General features: G+C 43.0%; 1 protein-coding gene across 6 annotated transcripts in view; it reads right to left on the bottom strand.

The window, feature by feature from the left end:
* Positions 1–10,635: 10,635 nt before the first annotated feature.
* LMO1 (LIM domain only 1) overlaps positions 10,636–26,322 on the bottom strand; it is a 97,431-nt gene continuing 81,744 nt past the window's right edge. For all 6 annotated transcript variants that reach the window (XM_081842405.1, XM_081842408.1, XM_081842404.1 and 3 more), the window contains exons 3-4: positions 20,964–21,089; positions 10,636–11,094 (exon numbers count right to left, since the gene is read on the bottom strand). In XM_081842405.1, the coding sequence (XP_081698531.1) occupies positions 10,989–11,094; positions 20,964–21,089 (232 nt within the window). In that variant the 3' untranslated portion in view covers positions 10,636–10,988. The remainder of the gene's footprint in view (positions 11,095–20,963; positions 21,090–26,322) is intronic.

Genomic DNA, 26,322 nt, shown 5'->3' with positions numbered 1-26,322 from the left:
GCAGATACCAAAAGATTCCAACTGAGAAATGACTCTGCCCATGTGGAGATGGCAATCTGGAAACAGTGGCGCATGTTCTCCTGTCCTGCCCCCTTTATAAAGATCTGAGGAATTAGATCATACCCCACTCTTACTTACCATCCCAGGCCGCCCATCTGCGTCCACACTGTCCTTTCTTTTATCAGATCAAAATGATCAGACAACAGCAAAGGTTGCTAGGTTTGTCGAAGGTGCAATGAGATTAAGGGCCACTATCTGGACGATAATCTTGGTCATTTGATTGCCCTTTTTACCCATTGTTGTCTTTTTAATTGTATATATTGCTTGTTTTATGATGCTATGGCCGTTGGCTAATGCAAATAAAGTTTATCTATCTATCCACAATGCACTAGTTTAGAAGCTCTTTGCTGCTCCTGCTCAGTTCCTGTTTGCACTAGCGCAGCCTCTCTTACAAGGCCCCAGAGCAACCATTTTGTGACTGGTGCCCATAGCAAACCCTGGTTTATTTACAACATATGTAGCCCACCTTTATTTTACTAGAGAAATGAAGATGGTATTCCCAGGGGATCTCCTATATAGGCACTGACTTGATTGAGACTTGCTTACTAGCAAAAAGGTGGTTGATTCATGCGTCCTCATATTATGGCCTGGTTTCATAAGTGGTCTGTAACACACATAAGACTACCCTCCAGGATTTCTATTGCACCTTTAGGATCAGCCTTTTAAGATGAATGGCCTATGTATTCCAGGTGAAAAGATATTTTTCCTATACTAGGTGGTATAGAAATTAAATACTGTATTTACTCAAACACACCTTTTTTTGGCCAAATTATGTTGTGAAAATTAGGGTGTGCATTAGATTTGGTGGCACATTAGGTTTGATTGTAAACTTGATAAACACCACTGATATAGCAAATTGTTTTTGGTTTCAAGGTTTTGAAAATTGAGTGCGCATTAGATTCGTGTAAATAAGGCAATCAAATAATCAAATCAAATTGTTCCAATATATTATTTAAAAGATTTGTTAATATTAAAGCCAGAAGTAGGTAACAGATTAACCTGGGACTTCTCCATGCCAATATTCATAGGAGAATATAAACACCCTCAGTACTATCTCCCAAGGTAGATCCAATAGAGTTATGTTCTATATTTGAGAAATGCATGCTACTTACTTTTAAAGGAAATTGGATCCCTGATGAGGCAGTGTTTGCTAACCTGGTGCCCGTCGGCTGTTTTGCAGCAGATATCTCATCAGCTCCAGCTAGCACAGCCATGATAAGATATACTGACAGAAATCTAACAGATGTTTCAAAGACTTCTTGGGTGTTCATTAAGAAAGACAAAAACTCTGGAGAGGCAGCCTCTTACAGCAAAAACAACCAAGAAACTCATGGCTTATAACATGACGATAATCTAGTCAGAAATTATAGGAGAGCTAGGAAAACAATTCATGTTGAAGAAATAAATGTTGAAAGAAAAGAAAAGCATGTCTGTGGTAAATTAAACTGAGAACAAAGTAAAAGTTATAGACGGAAAAAATTAAAAGTCAGTGGCACTGAAAGGAAAACTTGGCAGTTGTGAAAAATGGAGAAATGACAAATGTCAACTAGCTTCCAAAAAAACCCCAACATTTGATCTGAATGGTTTTACTGTATTTAATGTGACAAAATGTGAGTTGACAGCATTATAGCAGAGTGTGAAGTTGGGTATGAGTTCAAAACCAAAGTCAATGTAGCATTGATAGAGGAATAATGTCGACATACATACCAGAAAAACTATGTCAAGGAGAAGGTAAGAGTTCATTAAGCAGAATCTAATGAAGCTATCTTGGTGGACCTTCTTGGGCCCCATTCATAATTTCACATCGGTGTAATGCCCACAAAATCAATTCAGCACCTCACGGTATCTTCTGGAAACAGTTCTAGGTCAGAGAGGAAATACTGCAATAGGCATGTTAAGACTTAGGGAGAAGTGGAAGATAGACAACATTTTTTAACAGGGCTCATCATTACCGAGCCCACAATAGCACAATAGCTTGCGTCTTTCTCAGGCAAGTCAGGCTACTCTATCAAGCACTCAGGCGAGCTTCTCTCTCTGTATAGAACACTGAGCCCAGGACTGTGTGATTGATCTGTGGTGAACTGATGGACAGCCCTATATTGAGGGTAGAGGATTGGATTGAATGACATTTTTGTACCTATGATTCCATGGATTGGTTCATACATGAGATGAGCCCATGGACCATTGTATTGTCTTTGTCATGGGCCTGACAGTAGAGTCAAGACTGAGTTTGGATTGCCAGGCCCTGGAGGAGGAGGAGGAGGAGGAGGAGGAGGAGGAGGAGGAGGAGGAGGAAGAAGAAGAAGAAGAAGAAGAAGAAGAAGAAGAAGAAGAAGAAGAAGAAGAAACAAAGAAGGGGCCTAAATGGTGGGAACTGGGGTTGGTGGTGGTAAGGAGATTCCCCATTGTGCCCCAACTTCAGCCATTTTGGAAGCAGGAGAAGGGGTGCCTTCTCCGCCTGACCTTTCAGTTAAATAGAGAGGCCTGGTGGAGGCTGGGGGGAGCTGTGGAACCATATGGAAAGGGATGGGACACCTTTGCCGCTTCTAACTAGTTCTAAACTTTTTGCCTGATTCCTAAACTCCAGAATCATGATTCCTAAACTCTATGTCTGCTGCTGAGCCAGTGCTGTTTTTTGCCAGAATAAATCTCTCTTCCTTACTTAAATGTAAGAGCTTCTGTGCTGGGCAAAAGCTGGGACATGTTTCCTTTGAACGCTATTATGCTTGAATTGACATCTGGAGATATCACTATTCTATTGATGAGCCTTTGATGGCTAAAGAACACATGGAAGTTCTTCACCACTCGATGCTTCAGGTTTTAACATGTGGTAGACACAGTGAGGAAGTTGCTATTCAGTTGAACCCAGTGCTTTTTTCTGGGGGTATGCAGGGGTACGCATACCCCTAAACATTTTGTGAATCTTTGTACTTTTGTCCATTTACTGTATCTATTTCCCCCGATTTGAACTGTAAAATGGTGATTTTCTTGAGTCAAAATGAAAATACCCCTAAACATTTTTTTTTAAAAAAAACCAATAGTTGCACCCTTCAGAACTCTGAAGGAGCTGCAATGCCATTTTCGTGGGTTTAATACCATATATATTTAAAATGCCTCACACATTTCAGCACTTTTCTTTCCGAAGCATGTTGCAAGCCAAACATATATTAAACTTGATTTACATCTTCAATCAATGACCTTGACACAGATTTCATCTTAAACACTTTCCCATCTGAACTGGCCCACCACTCCAACAGGGTCAAGATAAGCTCAGTATGTGGACCACTCTGAAAGTCTCCCAAGAAAAGATGTTATTCGGTAGTGGATGAGAACACCAAACAGACATTTGGAACATCCTGTCCCCATTAAAAAGTGACTCAGCAAATTCAGCCTCAGATCTGATCAGGTCAATGCCCATCATGGCCAACAATTAGCCCAGAATTACCAGGACCATTCCCTTTTATAGAGTGGCAGACTGCGGCTTACTGCCGAAGGGACTGAACTGCTGTCAGCATTTTATCTGCTGCCGAGCTTTCGTTTGGAGGACCTCCATCCAATTACATCCCAGCCCTCCTCAGTTGGAGATCTGAGCTAAGCATAGCGAAGCTGGGAAGGTGTGTGTGTGTAAGTGCCGAGGAGGGGGCAAAGATTTCCTCATTGCGTTCATCAGCATTCCTCTTCCTTTCCCCTCCCTACTCTTACAAGAATTTGCCGGCAAAAAGACAGATACTTACTTTGGCAGTAGATAAATCTCGGAAAACCCTAATGCACATGTTGACGAAGAGCGTGGAAGCAGCATCTAAATGCGTCAGGAATCTGTTGGTATTAGAAATGTCTGCTGTTGTGCCCATATGTCTGCTTATTTCCATACTAAAGACATTTACTGTATACATTTGCCACAAGGGAAAACTGCTGTCTACTCTTTAGCGGTATTACTGGAAGAACAGTATTGTATTTGTATTCGGCGGACTCTCCCATTTCCAGGACATGCACAGATCTTCATTCTGTAGCCCTTATCGCTGAAAGAGTTCTTCAGACTATCTTTCACCACCCAGCCAATTAGTGAACACTTCTCATTATGCTTCCCCTGTCTGCCATATGTAACTTGCTACAGCCAGCCGTCGTGGCAAAGAGATTCTTCTTCTACCCCCCACCTCCTCCTTTCCCCCCCTTCTTTTCTTTTCTTTTTTTTGGCGTATCGCTCTCAGCAAAGTGAGTGATCGTTAACAGCACAGAGGCTGGATAAAGCTTACAAATGAACGGCTCAGAGTTGAGCTGCAAATGCAGCAGCTTTTTGTAATTCAAATTAAGCTAATAGCACGGTAACAAATTGCTGTTAATATTAGATTAACTTCTTTGGAAAGATATGAATTCGCGAGAGTTAAGATTGCCTGGAGCTGGCCTGGCCAATGAAAGGAATGCAGTCGAGGAAAAAGGTGGTTGTGGCAGCGGCGGCAGCAGCGGCTCTCTGAAATACAGATGTACCGGGAAGCGAAAGAGGTAGAATGGAAATGAAGTCAGCATTGGCAGAACAATCCCCACAGCATTAGGGATTCGGTGGGAGAAGACAGCTTTGGTTATTCCAAAATAGTGTAAGCCTGAATTAAAATAAGACTAAACACTTTCTAATACAATGATCACAGTTGATCACTGTTCAGCTTCGGGTGCAGACAAACCCTACTTTTACGGGATCTTCTTTTTTGTTTTTACCGGAATCCGGTCAGGCAGGGACTTCCTCCTGCATCACTGAAGCGTTGGTCAGTCCTAGAATTCTTGTGGTTTCTAAATTTACAAAACATGAGTGGATGTTCATGATCTATTAACAGCTAAGGCTTTACCAGTCCAGAACAGATTTTCATGGTGCAGGGGAAAGGTGAAAATCCCTGCAAGTAGAAAGGCCATTGTTCAGTGACAGAGTAATGCTTTGCGTTCAAAAAATTCCAGGTTCGGTAAAATCGCCAGCATCTTTAGGTAGGGCTGAGAAAGACCCCCAGCTGAACACCTGACGGTATGTGCCATCTGATTTCCTATTTACCAGATCAATCCGAATTTTGTGGTACCTATGCCTTGATAAGTAACTCCTGTTTTGCCTTTCTAGACCTCTAGAAGTTACATCTCTCTCTCTCTCCCTCTCCCTCTGCCTCTGCATAGTTTGTTTCTAGAACCACATGGCCACGTGAACCAGGCCTCAGAAGTTGAGCAGCATGCACTTTCCCCCCCTTTTTGCTGCATCCAGCAGCATCTATAAATGGACTCAAAAGTAAGATTCATTAAGGTTCAAGCACCAGGGGCAGGGATTAACTTGTTCTCAATGCAGGGTCTGATTCAAAAGCTTAAATGCCTCACAATAGGCCAGTGGTCACTAAACTGATTAAGAGGTGGTTATCTTTATCAGCAAAAAGGCTATCTGCTAATACTAAATGCCATTTACCCGGCTCTGATTCCGTGAATGAATATTTATGCCAAGTGATGAGTACAGCACCATCAAAAGGTTCCTCCCCCCGTTTCCATTCTTCAGAGCTGCAGCGATTATTCAGTGGCAGGTCTGGTCTTCAATACTTGTTTCTATTAAGCAAATTTGCAGTGTTCACACAAAATTCATGATTGCATTTTTATTCCACTTTTTTTTAAAAAAGGAAATCATTCCTTTGCACCTAAGAATGTGGGTCACGGCAGGAGGGCCTTATTCAACACACACATATATATTTATGTACACCGTTATAAAGATTCTGTACAATCTCTCTCCCAGGTTTTATGTGAAATTCTGGCTGTTTTGTTGCAGCTTCTGTGAAAGCCGATCAATAATTCCTTGCGATTTATTTCTTTTTTTTACAAATGTTTTTTTTTCGCTTGCCAAACTTACATCGTGGAAATAATTCAAAAAGCCATTTGCATGGGCACATGAGCATTGAGCTGTTCTGAATGCAACGAGATGAAAGGCAGGGAAATGCAAACAGGATTTGCATGGGAGTCCATGTGGCGAAGATGCTAAACAAATGAGATTCCCGGAGCCTCAGCGAGCTGTGCTATGGCCCTGAAGTGCAACTAACTTTCTAGCGATTCATGTGTGCATTCCAAATCTCCCTCCTTTATACTAAAGTTTTGGGGAAAACAACAAGAACAGCAGCTGGCAGATTGCCTAGAGAAAAGTGGACCTGTCGCCCTGGGGCTTAGGTTTGGGGCGTTTCAATTGTGGGTTTCTCTGGCATGGACCTGGCACCAGAGCTGCTTGCACAGCCATTCTCAAGTTAACTCAGCATGGCCTGCATCTGCATTACAGCAGAATGAGCTGTGATGGTTCCAGTTCAGATCTTTACCAGCTAGCGAATTTTTGCATGGTGGAGGAGCAAGTACAGCACCACACATGATACAGATGCCCAGATCACATGACAGTATGATCGACATGATGCTTGCACTATCAGAAAGGCAGGGGACGGAGGGAGGAGGGAAGAGAGATAGCAGGCATTTGGCATCTGTAGAACTGAGGTGGCCACTAAACCCTGATGACTATGTTCCACCTCCACTTCTAGAGGTTGAATACCTGCTGCTAGAAACCGTGGGAGGGGAGATTATTTGATGCGCACAGGTCCTGATTGTTTGCTACCCATGGGAATCTGGTTGGCCACTGTGAGAAGAGATGCTGGCTGTATTCCAGTCCAAACTTCTCCCTGACGTGCAACATCTCTGAAGCGAGCCATGTTTTACCCTGGTGGAAGGCAAGCTCTAGGAAACCATTATGACCATAAGAAGAATTACTTGCAAGACTGGTGACTGTTGAGGATACCATTTTGGGCACATGAATAACAGCTTCCACATTCACACATCTAACCTGTCTTAAGAAAGACATTCCCATTAGAAATATGAAAACTGCTTGAAATCACTAGTAACTTCATTTCTCAGATCTTGGATTCTGTGGATGCAAAAAGCACCAAAGGAAGGTGAACCAAGAGGTCAGCTCAAGCTGCTCAAGCTCCTTGAGAGTAAATACCTAAGGTCAGTGTGGTTTATTTTCAGGTAAACTGGAGTGGCTCAAGCTAAATGATTATTGGAAACACCTTTTGATAAACGGGTGATGGTCTGGAACATACAATACAGTCAAACCTCTTCTTACATCCACCTCCACTCGCGTCCATTTTGCCCAACGTCCGTGGCAAACCCGGAAGTAACTGGTGGGTTTGCCGTCATTCGCGCATGCGCTGGAGCAGCGATCGCCATTCGCGCATGCATAGGAGCGGGCAATTGCCACCCACGCCTGCACACAACGGCACCTCTCCCAGAGACCCATTTCAACTTCTGGATGGGCCTCCGGAACGGATTGTGGTTGTGAGTGTATGTGTGAATGCATTACGTATACCTTGTGTTATATATATCAATGTCAGTGGGATGGTGCCTGGGGAGGGGAAAGTTTGTATTGGCTTTGGGAGGAAAGTTGCCACTTTGCATTGGGACCATGGCATGTGTGTGTGTGCAGGCAGGCAGGCAAGTTAAATCTTAAATGGTAAATGCAGTCATACATGCGTTTCATGTCTCACTGAGGTTGACGCCAAGTTGCAACTGTCCTTTCCCTTAGTTAGTACCTTAAAAAACAACAACAGTCATGACACTTCCCCAAACATGTTCGGCAATTCAGCTATCTGAACATGTTCTTCTGCACCTTACTGAGGCTCACATTTCTTTGTTGCTTTTGGGGAGCATTTTGTTTAATGCTGCCATCCCTCTTTCCTGCTGTTGGACGTCCTTCATCATAGTCTTTTGCGCTGTTTCATCACCTCCCTTTCCACAAGCCCCAGGAATTCCTAGAAAAGGAACTGTAATCTGCTCTTACATGTTTTTGTCCCATCTCCTCTCTCTGAAGTGCTACCAAGCACAGCAGTCCTGCCACAAGCTTTCTTCTGTGCTCGTCTTCTCAGCCACGGCCAGCACTCCTCCCCTTGCTTCCCATGAAAAACCCTTGTTCTGCAAAAAACCCACCTGTCACCTTTTATATTCCAAGGGCCCAAGTCATTTTGAGCACTTGTTTCTTCTGCTGCCACTGAAAGTTTAGTACTGGGGCGGTGGGACTATTCCTATTGAAAAAGTGGTTACAGTGGGGAGGACCTTTTGTTTGAGAGGTAACGGTTATCAAAGAGGGCTGCAAAGGTTTTGTGAGGATTGACTAGAAATAGGGGAGGGAGTGTGCTTTCTCCCCTCTTTTTTTGCTCAGGATTATGCTGAAAGCCAAATTATCTCTGTAACCTGCCTTGTTTCTCTAATGGTGTGATAATGGGTGATGCAAAGGGCTTCTCACAGAGGAGGTAGTGGGGCAACTAACCCACCTTAGATGAAAGAGACAATGGCTTGTTTGAGCAGTCACATTTGCACATCAGGATAAACCATAGTTTCTGGCCTATTGTGGTTTGCCATGACTGAGCAGGATGTTGGTGTCTGCTGCCTGATTGCTCCCTCTTGACTCTTCCCCTCACACAAGTAAAACATACCATAAACCCGCAGTTAGGGTTGGCTTCTCATTATGTCCAAACCCAGGACCGTGGTTTGTAGCTAACTAACAGGCCACGGTCATTTGCAAGTCTTAAACAATGGTTTGCGGGTGGCTTATGGATTCCAGATTGTGACATGATGAGGGACAAGATGTAATCAGGAAGCCAAGCTGAATCGCAGCATCCTTGCTTGTTTCTCTTGCTCATGCCAGATGAAGAATGAAGTGGGGGCAATAGTATATCATGGTAAACCATTAAAAACCAGAAACCGGTTTATTGTACTGTGATCCTGGTTTGTTCAACAAACCATGGCTTAGTATTACATCCAAACACAGCCAGTGTCCTGCAGTTTGGACACACTGTTATGAGTTGTAACAGCCTATGCCCTATACCTGTTGTTGTTTAAAAAGTTGACTACCTTTTCCCTGTTTAAAGTTCCCACCCATTCCCCCAGGAATGAGCTAGACAACCCTGAAAGAAGTTTGTGTTCTTTCATGGTGACACTCAGCGTAACCTGGGAGCAGTGGAATCTTGCAAGAAAATCTTTCATCGGAAACGACATAAGAAATGTTGCTTGCAATGACTCCATAATGTGTTTGGTCCTGCTGTAGGGGATATATACCAAGCTGGTCAAAGCACCCAGATGCTGGGCCAGGTGTCCTATTAGAATAATGGCAATAGATATTCAGAGGTGGGGAGAGCCGGTGTAGTTCGCCTCTTCTAATGGAGCAGCACAATTACTGTCCACAGTGGCCTTGTGGTAGGAAGAGATGCCCTATGGACACCACTGTTTCCACAGCTTATCTGGATGGGGTCAGGGTAGGGATGAGGCAGGAATTGTGGAGGCAAACCAGTGTGAGTGCTGAATTGGCTGTGCCTGCACACTGGTGCAGCCCTGCCCTTGTGGATGCATGATTCCAGTCTCATCCAAGGAAGCTGCAACATTGCCCAGGTCAAGAGGGCAACACCATGGCTCTGCCCCACCACACAGGCCGGCCTGGGCTGCAGTGGCTATGCATTTGAATTGGGTGCTATCATGTATAAGGAAGTTCTTTTCTACAAGCATCTCTGGAACAGAGGTCGGCAAGGCTTACCGGGCATGGGTTGGATCACTCCTGCTGAGAACCTCCATGGGCCGGACCGGCGCAGTGCGATGCCGGAAATTGTGTCTGCGGATGTCCGCGGTGCCAGAAATTGCTTCTGTACATGCCTGGATGTCGAAAATCACACCAGTGCAGAAGTGATTTTCAGCGCCACGGACATGTGCAGATGCGATTTCCAGCATCTGGGCATGCGCAGATGCGATTTCCAGAGCCGCGGAAGAGAGTCCCCATGCTGCACTACGCCGGTTTAGCCTTAGGTTGCCGACCTCTGCCCTGGAACCTGAATAGTTCTCTCTACAGCCTCTCTCCTCCTTTTACTCTGTAGGTCGGCTTATACAATCAGCAAGATCAAATGGTAAAGCTGGGGTTGCTGACATTTTGGAGCCCACGGGTACATCTGCAAGCAGAAGAAACCATCATGGGCATCACACACACACGGCAGCCAAGCACTCAACACAAGCTATTAGATTGGCTACAACAGAATGCATCTTCCAAGTCTCTTTTCAGTGGAGCGGGGGGGGGGGGACTGGAACCCTGGGGGTGCCAGAGAAAGTCTTAGTGGTCAGATTGGCAACCCCTGATTTCCTGGCATATGTCATTCCAGGTTGCTGTGGCTTGGTGGGAAGGATCGTAGCTCAATGGTAGAATACCTGCTTTGCATGCAGAAGGTCCCAGATTCAATCCCCAGCATGTTGTCTGTCATTGTAGACAATATTGAGCCAGATGGACCAATAGGTAGCTTCCTATGCCCCTGCTGGCTGGTTTAAATATTATTCAGTATTGAAGAGAAGCTCCAGGAATGCAGAAATAAAAGGTATGTCATAGAGAAGGCTAGGATTCTTGGGCTAATGAAGAGCCCCAGGACAGAACTTCTCTTCTGCAATCTCAGACCACTCTGGGAACTTCCACATGGAGAAACTTGTGTGCACTGAGTGACATGGCTTCTTCCTATGTGAACACCACCAGAGCAAATAATTGCTTAAAGATGGCCAGGAAACATTCATATTTTTTTTTAATTCACACCTGTAATAAAATTGCATTACATTTTTCATAAAATAAATGTTCCAGTTTATATACAGAAAAAACAGACTGTACAGAGCCCTCCCCCAAATATCCCCCCCAAAAAACTCACGAACATACAGGCAATGCAGTGCTCAGCTAAGCAGGCACAACTGTACATCTAAAATTGTAACTGCTTTGTGTTGTGGGGAGGGGGGAAAATACTACAATGTATAGAGTCCTTTGTGGACCGAGAATTAAAAAAATATTGCAGGCAAGCTGACAGACGCCCTTCACTGCTAGTGCGGCTGAACGTCCATCCCACAGTGATTCAGCAAAGCAGGGTTTGTTATTGAACTTGGGGCTCAAAGCTCCCGTTCAGCTGCCCCTCCTCATAGTCCATCTGACACAAGATCATGTTGTTCTTCAGGAAAAATTTGTCTCCCACGCAAAATCTAGAACACAGAAGAAAAAGAAGAGATCATTTACCTAAGGAAAGAAAAAAATAAGAATCTCTTTTTCCTGACCTTGAGTAGGCAAGAAATGCATCATTTTTAAGGTCTTTATGTTTTATCGTCCATTGGCTTTTGAGAAAAACAGAAGTGGTTATGTTGTGCGTCTTTTTCCTCCCCACCTGAAAATATTTAATTTATTTACAAATACTTTTCTATTACCACCACATCAGGAATGAAAAACACTTCTCAAAGAGATGAATATATAATCAAGACAAAAGCAAAAAGCTTTTTTTAAAAAGTGGGCAGTGAGAATCAGAAGAACACAAAACTGGGTCGTATGGCAGGGTAAGCTTGTATAGATAAAAATGCTCCACAATGATAGATTCAGATCACTCTTTTTGAGCTGCTATGAGCTGATTAAGAAACCCAAGAAGGGAGATTGGCCCTAACATTAGGCGAAGTTAGATGATTTGGTTCAAATGGCAAGTTTTAAAGGGCATAAAATGATCACTAATTTGGCTTATGATCATATTTTTAAACACCAAAGTGAGGGGTAGGAGAGAAGAATGTCATTAAGATTTTCTGCCTCTAGCATCAAAAGGTCCAGAGGCCTTCAATTATAACTGTTAATTGGAAACGTAAAATTAACCTGGTGATCTCAGGGGCCACAAACCAGGCTTATTCAACTTGTTTGGCCCTGAGTTTGCAATGCATCAGACACTTCTGGCAATCCTTTAATAAATCAGCCCCTTTATGTTTAGTTACACACACTCTCTCAGTGACCTATGAGAGGTCCAGTATCAGGCTGAGACCTGCAGGTGAGAACTGGAAGATTTGCCCAGGTAGTGGGCAGGTGGGGGAGCCAGGACCATGGACAGCCCATTGTGGAGCAGGATGGAATTCAGGCCCAATACAGATTCAGGTCAGATAGGGCACTTCCATACGGTAATTTATTGTGGACTCAGGGCTGCTCCTGCATGCAACTTTTGCACAGCATCCATATGACAGTGATCTCATTAAAAAATGATGTTCCATATAGTTTTTACAATTTAATCTGGATTTTCCATTTCTGTGGGAAATCTGATAAGTAAAAAAATAAAAGAATCGCAAATAGTAAATGCAGAATAAATTAGGGAAGTGGGGAATGGGAGGGCATTTCGATAAGGATTACATTATATGGCGGGTGACAAAAGCTTGCAGCACAGGGTCCACAGTAAAAGGCTGTGTGGAAGCATCTTAACTTGTGTTCTGGTGTTTTATGTCCAGCCTGACTATCATATTCTGCAGAGAGCTGTCCGTGGTCCTGGCCCTTTGCTTATACACCTGCTGAACACTTCCAGTGCTCACCTAAGGTCTCAACCTGGTACTGGATATAGGTGGTGCCTTCTGCCTTTAAATGCAACTGGGTTCTGTGCACACACACACGAGTCCCCATTCTTTGTATCACCCATCAAATTATAAAGAGTCCGACTTATGATCTCTAAAAGTGTAACCCCTCGCAAACACTCACACCTTCATTCCAAGTCTGCCATAAATCTGCAAGCCCCTGTTTGGTATTGAACCTAATTGAATTTGCTAAACCTTAAAAACAAGGATCTCCACTATTACATTCACCTGATATGTAGTCTAGTCGACAGAAACAGTAGTCTGAAAGAGCCATGGCCTATGCTTAAGTTACCAAATGAGAACTTGCAATGGAACTGTCTCTTCTCTTAGCCTCTTCCCATCTTAAAACTTAATCCATGTCTAAAAGGTAAAGCTAAAGGACCTCTGACAGTTAAGTCCAGTCACGAATGACTCTGGGGTTGTGGCGCTCATCTCGCTTTACTGGCTGAGGGAGCCGACGTTTGTCTGCAGACAGTTTTTCAGGGTCATGTGGCCAGCATCACTAAGCCACTTCTGGTGAAACCAGAGCAGTGCACAGAAATCTATGTCTAGGGAATTTTTTTCACATTATATATGGAATATTGAACCAGCATAATATGAGCCATGTGCTATTTATTGACTATGAGTCCTGGAAGACTCACTCCAGGTGCAGAAGCTGAGGCTGCTGACCATACTCTTGGGCTGGGGGTGCTGTTTATGTGGTTTTTCTGGGTGGGGGTTGTTGCCGTTATTGATATTAATTTTTTTGTATCTTTATTTTTGATGTGGAAATTGTTCTGTTTGGTTGTGTACTTTTTGATGTTTTATTTATTGTTTGACTACTTTTGTTATGTATGTGATTATGCATTTTTTTACATGTTGCAATTCCCCCTGAGCATGGTTCCAACTATGGAAAGCCGGCATACAAATAAAATGATGTATGTATGTATTTCCTTTGACATTCATGTTACTTTTGATGAATGATGAGTAAGAAATGCAGTCTCCCAAAGCACAATCCTCCCACCCACACATTAAGCAGAAATGCTGAAGGGAGAGCTGGATCATGGCAGCTAATCTTGTCCCTATAGGTGTACCTTATCCCCAGTGTCTTCACATTAAAAACAGGGCTATGCACACGTAGCCTTGGCCACTTGTGAGATCATTTAGGTAAGGCTGAAATAACTTTGCCAGGCCTATAACAAAGACTAGCAGCTGAACTATGGGCACCAAGGCAAACTGTCTTCCTACTTCCTACTTTGCTGGGATGCAACACTTGATTGTATTCAGGGCTGTGCAAGAGGCATCATTTGAAAGGCAAGGCTAGAGAATACTTCATGCACGCCAAGTGTATGACTGGAGTGGAGGTGTCAGCCTTTGCACTTTGGTGGATACTTAATGCATTTTCTCTCAACCGAGGGACCACACTGCAAGGTAACTTGTTTTCTGGCAGCAAGAAACTTGTTTATATCACCAGAGAGTCATGCTGCTAAGTTTTGGAAAATGAATTTGCAGTATTCAGAAGTAAGTCACAATGTGTTCAGTGTGGTTTACTCCTGAGAAAATGGACTTCGGATTGCAATTTTAGTTTCACTGGGACCTACTTAAACTTTGGGCTCAAGGCAGATTCACACATTTATAATCAAACATGTGTTGATGAGGGCTAGAATTATCCTGCACTATAAAGGAAAGTGAGGTGTCGTTCCATCAAACACCTTCATGGAATGCATGCTTATTTTTCTCAGTCCTAGTGTGCACATGACTTCAAACGTTTGAGAGCTCCTGCTCAATAGTCCAGTCCCACTGCAATACAGATCGAGGTACCATATCCAGGAAGCAATAATCATGGTTCCTTCTCATTGAATATCACCTACTGAAAAGGGTAATGATCATTCATCTGGCTTATGTGGGAGACTCTGATCAGCATGTACGTGTGGACATCGGCATATATGCAGTTGAAGCAGCAAAAGAATGTCTTCCCCTTGTCCCCTGTCATCAGTTTCAAATAATGCCTAGGTCAGAAGTAGTCAACATGGTGGTCTGCAGATGTTGGGCTGCAACTCCCATACCCACAAGCAGCATGGCCAACGGTCAAGGACGATGTGGATTGAAATCCAACAAGCTCTGCAGGCCACCATGTTGGCTACCCTCAATCTGGATGTTGCTTGAGAACGATGGAACTAGAGAGAGGCAAAGCAGTTTTCATGCTGCTGCTGAAAAAAATTATAGACTTCACAGAATAGGAAATTAAACCCTCCCGCAGCAAACTTGCACACTGGGGAAATACTGGTTCTACTTAGCACGATGAAGTATCAGCGGTCTTGGTGACAGCTAATTTTCTTCTGACCCTCAGGTTTGCTGGCAGCTTAATTTGATGACAATAGGCAAGAAGCTTATGGGTTCAATGGGGAAAGGGTTAATTAATAGATCAGGTAAGATTCAGTTTGGTGCCCTATATGTATTAGCCTTATGAGAATTTCAAAACTCCTTTCAATACTACTGAGCTCTATGATTTTTGGGTTTCTATCAAGGAGATATAGACAAAATAATTATCACACCAGCTAAAATCCGCACCTCAAAATCTGTTGTGAAAAGTGCAGGGCCTCTCCAAGTGTTTTGCTGAATTGGAAAGGTTTCCCTTGCTGACTGAAAAACAGACAGCTGCTGACTCGCTACATATTTTTGCCTTAAACCAAGAAGCAAAAAACTGAAGGAGTAGTAATGCAAAATGAAGATTAAAGTCTTGCCACCGGCACAAGTGCAGCGCGCTTGACAGCTGCCTCTTGCCAAATCAGCGGAGGTTTCGAGGAGCAGGGATGGAAGACCTCGCAAAGCATGGAGAAGAAATGTGTTATGTTTTAGAAATGACATTTTGGAAGCTCCCCGACTAGAATTTCAAAGTGGGGTCAAACTAGCCCCCCCCCCGGCAGCTGGGCTGTGTCATATATTACATGGCAGCAGATGTGGGTTGGACATGGGGAGGGGGAGAAATTTTTATGCAAATCTACCTAATTTTCACCTTCCAAACCGATGCACACTACTCTGAATTTTGCAATGTAGTTGTCCAACCCAAAAATACATACAAAAAAGGTGTATATTGGGGTAAAGTATGCACCAAAATGCAGGTCTTAATCAAAATCATATACAAAAATGCATTATATATGGGGACATTGCTGGTAAACACACACCAATGAGTTTATTTGGCATGTAACAACTCTGGATACTCAGTTATAGTGTAGTGTTGATAACGCCAAGGTTGCAGGTTCGATCCCTGTATGGGACAGCTGCATTTCCCTGCATTGCAGGGCGTTGGACTAGATGATCCTCAGGATCCCTTCCAACACTACAAATCTATGATTTCCACGGTATTCACTTAAATGGGTTCATTTGGAGAGAGTGCACAGATTTTCATGCAGCCTGGGGCATCCATATCATGTGAGATAACTGGTGTGCCTGAGGACTTGGTGAAAGGAACCAGTACCAGATGCAATGAGTAACCATCCACTTTATATGCTTACTCAGAAGTTAGTCCCACTGAGTTCAGTGGGGCTTACTCCCATGTAAGTGGGTGCAGAAGTGCAGCCCGAATCACCTCAGAATCAATGACTTGGACCCTAACTGTCCATTCTGCAAATACACGGCTCCAGAATGGCCTCTAGCTCTCTGGAACAGCTTTTCAGAAAGCGCAGAAGGCAGGGAGAATCAGTAGAAATCATTTATTTTCATTCTGCTGGCATGAGCTTTTTTTTTTTATAAAAAAAATGAGGTGTCCCATTCGCAGTCACTTTAGGAACCAATGTTTAAATTTATAACATTTGTTTAAAGCAGCAGGTAAATTGCCTTCAGGATTCTTTTAAACACTGCCTACAATTCTTGAAATGAGGTTGAGGATTTAAAAGGATTTTTTTAAAAAAACCAAAAAAACCAACAACAAATAAACCGAACAAACCCAGCTCTCATCTAACAAATTGCAATAGAGTTATTGCCAGGAAATATTTTAGAAGTAACAGTTAACGCTGACAGTAACACTAACAGTGCACTGTGGAAGATAATTAATGGAAATAGAGTGCTGAAGTAGTTTTGAGTTTGTGGTTTTAAAAAAACAGTGTGCTAACAGCACAGACAAGTCATCTAAAATGAGTCTAACTTTTGATCATATATCTGGGTGACATATATTTTAGGAACCCGGGGGGGGGGGCTCTTCCATGACACACTTTTTGACATTTCTCAAGCACTGGAGTTGTGTGTGTGGGGGGGTGTCACGGGTGTGTGTGTGTGTAAAGGCTATGACTTAAGAGAGGGGTGGGAGATCTCTGGCCCACCAAATGTTGCTTGACCATTGGCCAGTGTGCCTGGGACTGATGGAAGTTTGAGTCCAACAATATCTGGAGGGCCAGGGGCCACCCACCTCTAACTTAACGCCCTAGAAGTAACAATCATTCATTTAATTTATGAAGCGCTTCCCATGAAACAAACTTGAGGAAATTAACAACCAAAGCATCTTAAAAAATGATAATTAAAAACAACACCATCAATAAAAACACATATAAAAACAATTTCAAATCCAATTGACAAGGTAGTAGTATCTGATTTTGTTTCCATCCCTTCAGGTCCAAGGAACTTCATTATTATGTGCTTATCTCCCCCTTCCCTTCCAAACTTTGGAAAATATGCTCCATATCCTGGTTTGGATCTACTTATGAACTGGTTTTTAATTGTTTTTTTTTTAAAAAAAAGGAATTGTTTTCAATGCTTTACATACATGGAATTGCTTATATGGTTCTTTCACTTCAAGATGCAATTAAGAAATGGAATCAAATAAATACAGAAATAAACATTAACCTAGCCTTTTCTTCATTCAGTAGCACCGAGAAACTACAAAGTATGGTTGCTGGGGTGTTGGTCTTGGACTGGGGAGAGCTGGGTTCAAATCCAGAAGAGCTATGTTAAATCCTCTGCAGGTGGGCCACTGTTGCTTACTGCAAGAAAGATGGGGAGGAGCCAGGTCTGCATGCTCCTCCCCAGCCAGGTCAGCAGGAGCACTAGATTGGTGCTGCTGGCGCAGTTGCACCCCCCTGACCTACCTGCCCCTCCCTCTCCCCATTTAAGCAACGGTGACTGGGGCGCTAGCATGGCTCCACCCTAACCAGCAAGCTCCTTCTGCTCAAATCTCTGATGAACCATCTTTGAAGATAGGGGATATCATAATCATTGAATGAAGGGTTGCTAGGAGGATAAAATAGAATAGCTCCATGAATGCTTGGAAGGAGACGATATAATTTTACAAATAAATAAATAAATGGAGGGTTGTGATGCTTAAGGCTGAAGCTGCAGTGACTGTGAGTACAAGTCTATGTCTGGGAAAGTCGGAAAAACTTCAGCTTTGCCTTATTTCATAGAATGTCCAGACTCAGCCAACTTTTCTCTTCATTTTTAATTAGGGTTGCTAAAGTTTTGTGAACAAGCCTCAGAAACTCCACTGTGTACTAAAAAGGTCTGCTGTGATCAAAGAAAGTATTTTTGTTACCATCATAGTACTAAAAAACAGTCAATGCGTTTTCCTCACATAACTTTGGTAAAGGCCCCACAAACACATTTAAAGTCGGGGCAGACAGTAAGATCCTACAACATTCTAGCATTTTTCAACAAAGGTGGACACAGAAATGGGGATATCTATCTGAACCCACTAGATGTCACTAGAACCTCAGTGGAATAGCCTATCAAATGGGACAGCTTGATTTATTGAGCCTGCTTCTTTCATACAGAAAGGCAGTCTACTCCAAACAAATAATGCCAGCTTCGTGCTTGATGCAGCCTTTTCAATAACAGCCACCCAAAACGACGGAATTCCTGATACTCTTAACTTCGGATATGTTCTGTTCCCCGCACCTTTCTGTCAGGGGAAACTACACTGACTTCACCGAAAAGCTAAATTATTTCTTAGAAATGGTTGAGAAGAAATGCACTGGGTTTGCACTCAAGGGAGCCTGCATGGATGTGGAGCCAAGGGGTTTTGAGTAAAGTGAATGGATTCATCATGATAATGATGTTCTTTATGGCCAATCCACACGCCCACTGGTCACTGCTTTTAATATGATGTGGCCAAAAGGTGAGCACCCTTCACTTATTAATCTGGCGAGGGTGTTTCCATGGGATTACCAGGAAGCAGAGCTGTGCTGCTGTCTCTGCTCCCTGACTGTTCACCGATTGGTGTGGACACCTGCACTGTCAAAGCCTATGTGTGACTGGTTGCTTATGCACAGGTGCCCATGTGATTTGGGCTCTGGAACACATGGAAGCATACATGAAAGGAGCTACTTTGACAGTGCAGGTGTCTATGTCAACATGTGGACATCCAGAGGGCCAGCAGTGCAGCTCTACTCACCGGTAATCCTGTGGAGACCTCTTTGTGCACGAAGGTCTGTTGTCCGAATGCTTCACCAAGCAAAAACGGATTTGGTTTGCTAATTCCAAACTTCCTTAGTGTGGTGAAGCAACAGCAGCAGTATGTCAAGCTGCCGATGAGCTGAGCTTTTTAGATTACCTGTTTGGCACATATAAGGCTTAGAGGTTTTTTAAAAAGTATATTAAGAGGTAGAAATACAGTTTATCTGGGTTAAAGTAAGGTATGCATATGGATTTGTTGTTTGAAAGCAAGCTTATGCTAGGATGCCAGCTGAGTGGTTTAATTGTGTGCAGGAAACAGGAAGTGCTCCCACTTCCTGTCCTTCAGGCTTCTTCTAAATGTCTCAAGTTTCAATTAGACATTCCCCTCTGTGATGAGATGTGTGTGTTTATAAATGTGTTGAAATTTGGGAGCCAGACTGGGATGCGCAACTTCTCTGTGATGCTCCTGCTCGCAACTCTGTAGGAGAAAGATGCAAAAGTTACGAAGAACTGTAGTGATCAGGAAGCTTACAAAAACTGTGCTTCCTTTCCCCTCTACATGGTGTAGTGTCTGGAATTATTCCAAGAGCACAATCCTATACATATCTATTCAGAAATAAATCCCATTGAATTCAATGGGACTTAAGCACAGGTAAGTGGGCATAAGAATGGCAGACTTAACATGGTTCCTAATTTCCAACACACTGATGTTCCTCTTTATTTAAAGCATTTTTATGGAAACTTGATTCTGAATTTCCAGTACTGCTACATTTGATATTGGACATTGTCAGATTCTGTTTCCTCACAGTTATCTATACCAACCTGGTGGCCTCCTAATGTTGTGGACTACAATTTCCATAATTCCTGAGCACTGACCATGTTAGCTGGGGCTGAAAGGAGTTGTAGTCCCAAACGTATGTGGAGCACCAGGCTGGCTACCCTCATTTGCATGAAGCATTTCCGCCTTCTCTTTAGAGATACTGAAATACTTTTTAATTAGAATAGATGTTTCTGTAATTTTGCAAGCAGCCCTGCTTGGATTGCATGCTGTCTTGCTCTTGAATTTGATCTAGCTTAAAGCCTAGACCAACACCATCTTGAGTGCAAAGATCATCTGCGTGGAAATCTCAGTATGTACTATGAGGGTGTATATAGCAGGGCAGCATTGTTTGTAGCTGCTTCATAACTAACAAATTTCACTCCTTTTCCTGCCTTTGGAAACTCACTGAAACCTGAACCTTTCCCAAAAGGGTTCTAAGACCAGGCTGGCCTTGTGTAGAGTTTGGAATTTTAATGTGACAGGACTCCTAGGTTTGGTGGTTATGTGTCATTGGGAAATATGGTTGTTATCTGAGAGAAAAGCTCCAGGCCCCAGCTAACCCTCCTCAAATTAAACCTTAAGTGGATACCCTCCATGCACAACATACAAGTCGACCACGGTGCATTAAAAGCTGCAGGACACTTCAGTACAATGGTGATGCGAAGCACGCCAGAATAGCAACCGCGCTCTTCATTATATAGCCTCTCCTATTATAGCTTGCCTTTTAGGCACACATGATATGTCCCACTTAAAGCTGCGCTCTGAACAGACCCTCCCGACCGTGCGGCGAGCTGATGGGGCTCTGCAAGGAATTATTCTGAAGAGCTCTCTTTCCTTTGACTCTTCCCAGCCCGGCCTCCAAGCCTGTCAGATGCCCAACTTAAGTAACCTTGATTTAAAAAGTATTTATGCCAAGCCATCCTCATATCAATGGATGTGCAGCAGACCGACAAGAAGCTTGGCTTTGAAGCTGCTCATTCAGTTGCCTCGGTGCCGCTCAACACCACCTGCCAGCCTGCAGCACAGCACTCACTTTGTTTGTTTGTTTGCTCCTGCCACAATCCAACCTACCACCAATTCCGCATGTTGGCCTATCAGGGGAAAGGCTCCAGTGTTCCATTAGCAGGTAAAGTGACTCACCCAGCAGTGGCAATTTGAAGGCCTGGGAGAAGGTGATGGATATCAAACCGTGAGCCAGACTTTCTTGTTCCACTGGGATCAGGGGTGGGTGGGGGGTGGGGAATAACTTGCATTCTTTCTTTCTTTCTGTTCTGTTCATATAAAAGCCTCATGTCCTCACCTCTGGTTGCAAAGCTGGCAGGCAAAGCAGTCCAAATGGTAAACATTATCTCTGGCCCTCATCACCATCTCAAAGGCAGGGATCAGCTTACTGCAGGCAGCACAATTCCCCGTGGTCCCAAAGAGCCTGCCAAGGAAGCACAATCATTAGAAGCCGTTTTAATTAAATGGCGGAAGGACTAATTAAGTGTAATTAGCAGTATCAAATACTGTATTGCACCAATAAAGAGAAGTTGCCGTCCCTTATTTCGCTGACCAGCCAGTGTGTGGGAATGTGGGCTGAAATGGCACGGAGAAAAGAAAAAGGGAGAAGGAAAAGAAAGCTGGGCTCCTTTGCTCGGCTTCTGAGCCTCCTGCTAATTGACTGCCTAATGAAGAAATGCATTTTGCACACAGAGCACTATTTTGGGGCTTCCAACATCTTAGTCAAAGCAATCTAATTGCCCCCCCCTTATGCAAATTAAGAGCATCTTTGCAGAACATCTTTACAGGCCCCTCTTTCAGACCTTCCACTTTCTAATTTGCTATTCTTTCATCAATTCCTACTGATTTGTTAGCTATACGTGTGTGTGTGTGTGTGTGTGTGTGCGCGCGCGCCGGGTATGTTTTTTTTGGAGCACTGGATGTAAACATGTTCCCTGTGGGCCACAATTTGCCTTTGTTATAGGCAGAAGTTGGGTGAAGTTAAGATACCTGGGAGGCAGAGAGAGCAAAGTTTATTCTACATGATACTTATTTTTTTCAGACTGGGGGTGGTGGTGTCGGTCGGGGCATTTTCATTCTAGAACTAAACACTGAAATAGGATCCTATGCTGATGGGACCCCAGGGTGATATCAATCAATGCAAGTTTGGTTTGGCTCAAAAAACTCATCTGAATTATTTCACATTCAGTCATTTAGTGCTGAATTGGAAATGCAAGTTGATTTTTCCAGTGCAGAACAGATCCCATGACTGCTTCCATGTGGATCAAGATTATTATCTACCACATCACTGGAGGATTTTCTAGGACGTGGAGGAGTTGTGATCTGAACATACATGGGCATTCGCAAAAGCTACTCAGCCCATCCATATCCACTGGAAGAGTCAAGTTGACTCAATGTAAACCATGTTTACGTGGCCCAAAGTCTCCCTCTGAGAAGAGTACAATCTTCCCACAGTTAAAATGTTAAGAATCTTAATTGGAATCTCAACCTGGAAATGAATTTTGGCAAAAAATAGTGTTGCTTCCCTCTTACTCCTTTCTCTTCAATTTCTCAATGAAAGTAATTCTTCCTCTACATCAATTGGTTCCACCCCACCCCCACCCCTGGTCTTTGGAGATAGCTTTTGTGTCAACACGAATGCTTTGCCAACTTTGTTATCTGCTTCCACAGATACTGGCTGCTTTCAGAGCATGACACTCCAAGAAGTACGGTTTGCTCTTCCAGGCCCACCTACAAGTCCTTGAAGATCGCTGCAGCATCACCAGCACATGAAGAATGCATCACAACTCCTCTTAAAAAGAGGCGGGGATCTCTTGACAAGTACGACACATGGGAAGTTCACCGTATCTCAGACGTAGACCACAAGTTTTGTACTCAGAAGGTCCTGTATTTTTAGGTGAAAGAACCATAAGTAGCAGGGCCTGCAACCTTGGGGAGCTATGGCCAGTCAAGAGTAGAAAATGTGGGACTAGATGGACCATTGGACAGACTCAATATAAAGCAACTTCATACCCGGTCAGATTAAGTTCCTCTTTAACAATAAATGTAGGCAATAAATAGCTTTATTTGAAAGGCAATAGGTTAGATCCTGATTGAGCGGGTTAAACTTTTAAAAATCAGTGGGATTCCACTCTTTCATGTCTCATTTTTCAGGCAGATTTCAATGGGGCCTAAGTACAACTAACTTACTCTAGATCCAATATGATTTATTATGTAATTACTACAGCGGTGTGGAAGACAGCGTTCTGTTGCCTTTTCCAACACACAAGAGCTAAACCTCTGTAGTTTGCAAATGACTCCACTTCAAAGTTTGTATGACAATGGTGCCAATCAATTGCTAGCTACACTTTAAGTAAAAAAGACTCAGTAAAAACTACAAAATACACAGTGTGCTGATTTAGTTTGTGAGTATGAGTCTGTGATAAGGTCTCTCTTATGTGTTCAAAACCTGGGGAGATGCATCCGTCTCTTCCTTCATTGTTGACTTTCAGGAGGAATCGAAAAACATTCTTGTTCACCTTGGCTTTTGATGACTGAAAGATACTGGCCGTGGCAACCTTGAAATTAGCAGCTGTGATAGTTTGCCATTGTGTTTTTAGATGTTCTATATGCTTTCAAATGTTTTAGTTGGTTTTAAAATTTGTTTTGTTTTAAATTGTATTGTTTCAACTTGTTCGTGTTTGCTGCTATAGAAATGTAACAATAATAACTGTAATTGATGCTTACATCTTTTATAGATGTAAGCTACCTTGAGGGGAAAGGCTCTTTAGGGCCAAATGAGTAGATAGAAATGCTTGTATATATAAATATTAATATGGGTCTAGTGCTATTGCTAATATTTGTGCTTTTAATCCTGTAGAGAAAATTTGCAATCTTCACTGCTTTCATCCTCACAACAGACTGGCAAGATGGTTCATTACTATTCTCATTTTACAGATGGGGAGCTGAATCTGAGATTTGTTGAAGGCCACACACAAGAAAGCTGTCACACGGATGCTACTTAAACCCAGATCTGAGTTCAGCTTTTCATCAACCGTGACGCATCCTTGCTTCCATTATAACTGAGCTCAGGCTGTAGTCTACCTCGACAGAGCCTTGAGAATCATGTTCCATCAGCGACTGGGTGCCGGAGTAAAAATATGCATCATAACCTTCTGATGACCTACTTCTATACGGTCTCATCATGAGGTGATGGGAAAAGTTACCACAAGGTCAGAGGAAAAACATTGTCTAGATCTGCGTGAAACCAGAGTTTCCTGTGCAGCCTGTTCTTGGAGAAGTGGGAGAGTATTTGAAGCTTTTGTCTCTTTCTCAAAGTTAAGAGTATTTGTGCACGACTCTGAAGATCCAGAGTCTCTTTGTCCAGAGTTTTAGTGTCAGTCCTCTAACTTGCACTTTAAAATAGAACCAAGCAAAAATGGGGCGGCTGGTTCAGCGGTGGAGCAAGCTGATCGGGAGACTGGAGTGGCGTGTGTACCCTGCACCCAGGGGCAGGGAGACCCAGGTCAGGATACTCCACAGGGTCTCTGAGGAGTCTGCCTGCCTCCTCCCACTTAGCCGCCCTACAGATGAGGCGGCGGGCGGACCGTTTGGGGCAGCGTGGAGACTGTGGGCACCCAAGCCACCGCATCACTCCCAGGAGAGACGCATGGCTTTGGCGCGCTGCAGGCCTCGCAGTGAGTGCCGCCCGGCATTTTGTCACCCCCCTCAGTGGTGACACCTGGGGTGGCCTGCTCCCACCACATCACTTTCCTCTGCCCCTGGGATGGTTGGCACAACCTTTAGCTCTTTGAAAAGGCCTCCTCCGTTTCAGTAGTATTTCTTGGGGGAAGGGGCACACACATATGAATGGGACAAAATAGCACCTGGAGGACACTACATTGGTTACCCCTACCTAAAATATTTGAGAGATAGCTTTTTCTGATGCCCCAGCAGTGAAGCCATCGCTATCTTCAAAGGTTAGATATGAAGATCAATCTATTGCATGTTTACTCAGAAATTCATCTGTGTTAGCTGGTTTTAGGCCTTTGGAAGTGTGTTTCGAATTCCAGCCTAAGTCAATTGATATGAAAGGTCTTTATTCGCATTAGTTTGTTGTAATGACTACGTTGAATGGATTTTATCCTATTGTTACTTTACATTGTTTTAGCTCAAGCTGTTATCTAACTTAATGGCTGCTATAGTGAACAACAGCTTTAAGCAAACAAGTAGAAAGAGGCATTAAATGAATTTTGCAATGAAAGGGAAACAAAGCCAGGAAATGACTATGCTGGCCATTTCACATCCCTCAAAAGTCATCCCACTGAAAAAGGAACCCCACAAATATTTGAACACTTTGAATCTCACATGAATTTGTTCAAACAATGTGCTTTCTGGGGTCAGCTGAATATGATTTTTTGCCCCAAACAGTGTGGTGTAAAGGATTCTAATCTTTACTCAGCTATGAAGCTCACCTTGGTCCAGTCATTATTTCTCTAAACATAACCTACTTACAGGGTTGTTGTGAGGTAAAAAGGGGATAGGAAGGACCATGCATGCTACTTCCAGCTCCTTGGAGGAAAGGTGGGATAATAATAATAATAATAATAATAATAATAATAATAATAATAATTGTTGCTGCTACTGAATGACTACTAACTCATCACCTCTCTGTAGGTTTTATGAATATAAATGGCCTAAATCAGTTCAGGAAACTATAACATTGCCTCATCTTGATTTGGTTTGTGCTTTAGAAAGTATCCCCACTTCCTTTATCTTTATCTTTGAAATGAGACTATACTTGTTTATCTTTAAAGGGACAGTAGTTCTATGAAAACTGGGAGGTAACACACAATGTGTTTATCAGACAGTTGCAAATTTGTGTCAATTTTGCCAATAAAATATAAGTATCACTGATGGATGCAGCTCACTTAAATTGCAAAAAAATGGAGGTTCTCAGCATTTTATTGCTGCACTCATATTAATCTGTGTTACTCTTCCAAATGACAAAGTTGACAAGTTGCTTTCATCTTTGAAATCAGAATGCTACCCTTCTGATCTTTAAAATATCCACATCGGTTACCATTATAAAATAAATAAATCACTGCCCTATATCCAAATGGGAAAATTAGAAGCAAGCTAGTCCTAGATTTGTTCAGAGCGCAATGCCACTCCATGTGCGAATATAAAAAAATCCATTATTCATTAGCATCACAGTTGTGTGGTGCTCAATCTAGATTAAACAAAAAAAGGGGGGCAGACAGCACCATCTGCATTGTTAAATAGGCACTTTTTGTCACCCTTTGAATTAGCGGCTTCTCTAAATGGAAATGATGGGAAGTTTGGACAGATGTTCACTTAACTATTTAAACAGTCAGCTTAAGGAACATGAAAAATGTATTTGGTACTGGATTCACCTGCCTCCTTCCAGGGGCTTTGGGGGTAAGACAGTGTTAAACAGCTTTGAATGTTTGCATAAGATTTAAGGCTTATGTTCTGTCCAGCTGAAATCATGTTGCTTTTTAATGTCTGTAACAAATATAGCTCCCAGCTAGTCTGCGTGCTAATCTCGTTCTCGGCCTCGAACATTTCTTCCCACTCTTCAGTATATGGATATATCTCACTTACTCTAGCACTTCCAAGTTCAAATTGTCTTTTGTGGGAACGGCACAGAAGGG

Source organism: Podarcis erhardii (genome assembly GCF_964252035.2).
Source record: "Podarcis erhardii genome assembly, chromosome: 1".
In the NCBI taxonomy this organism is placed as follows: Eukaryota; Metazoa; Chordata; class Lepidosauria; order Squamata; family Lacertidae; genus Podarcis; species Podarcis erhardii.
Note: the sequence above shows the minus strand (reverse complement) of the source record. Positions and strands in the feature narration are given on the sequence as shown.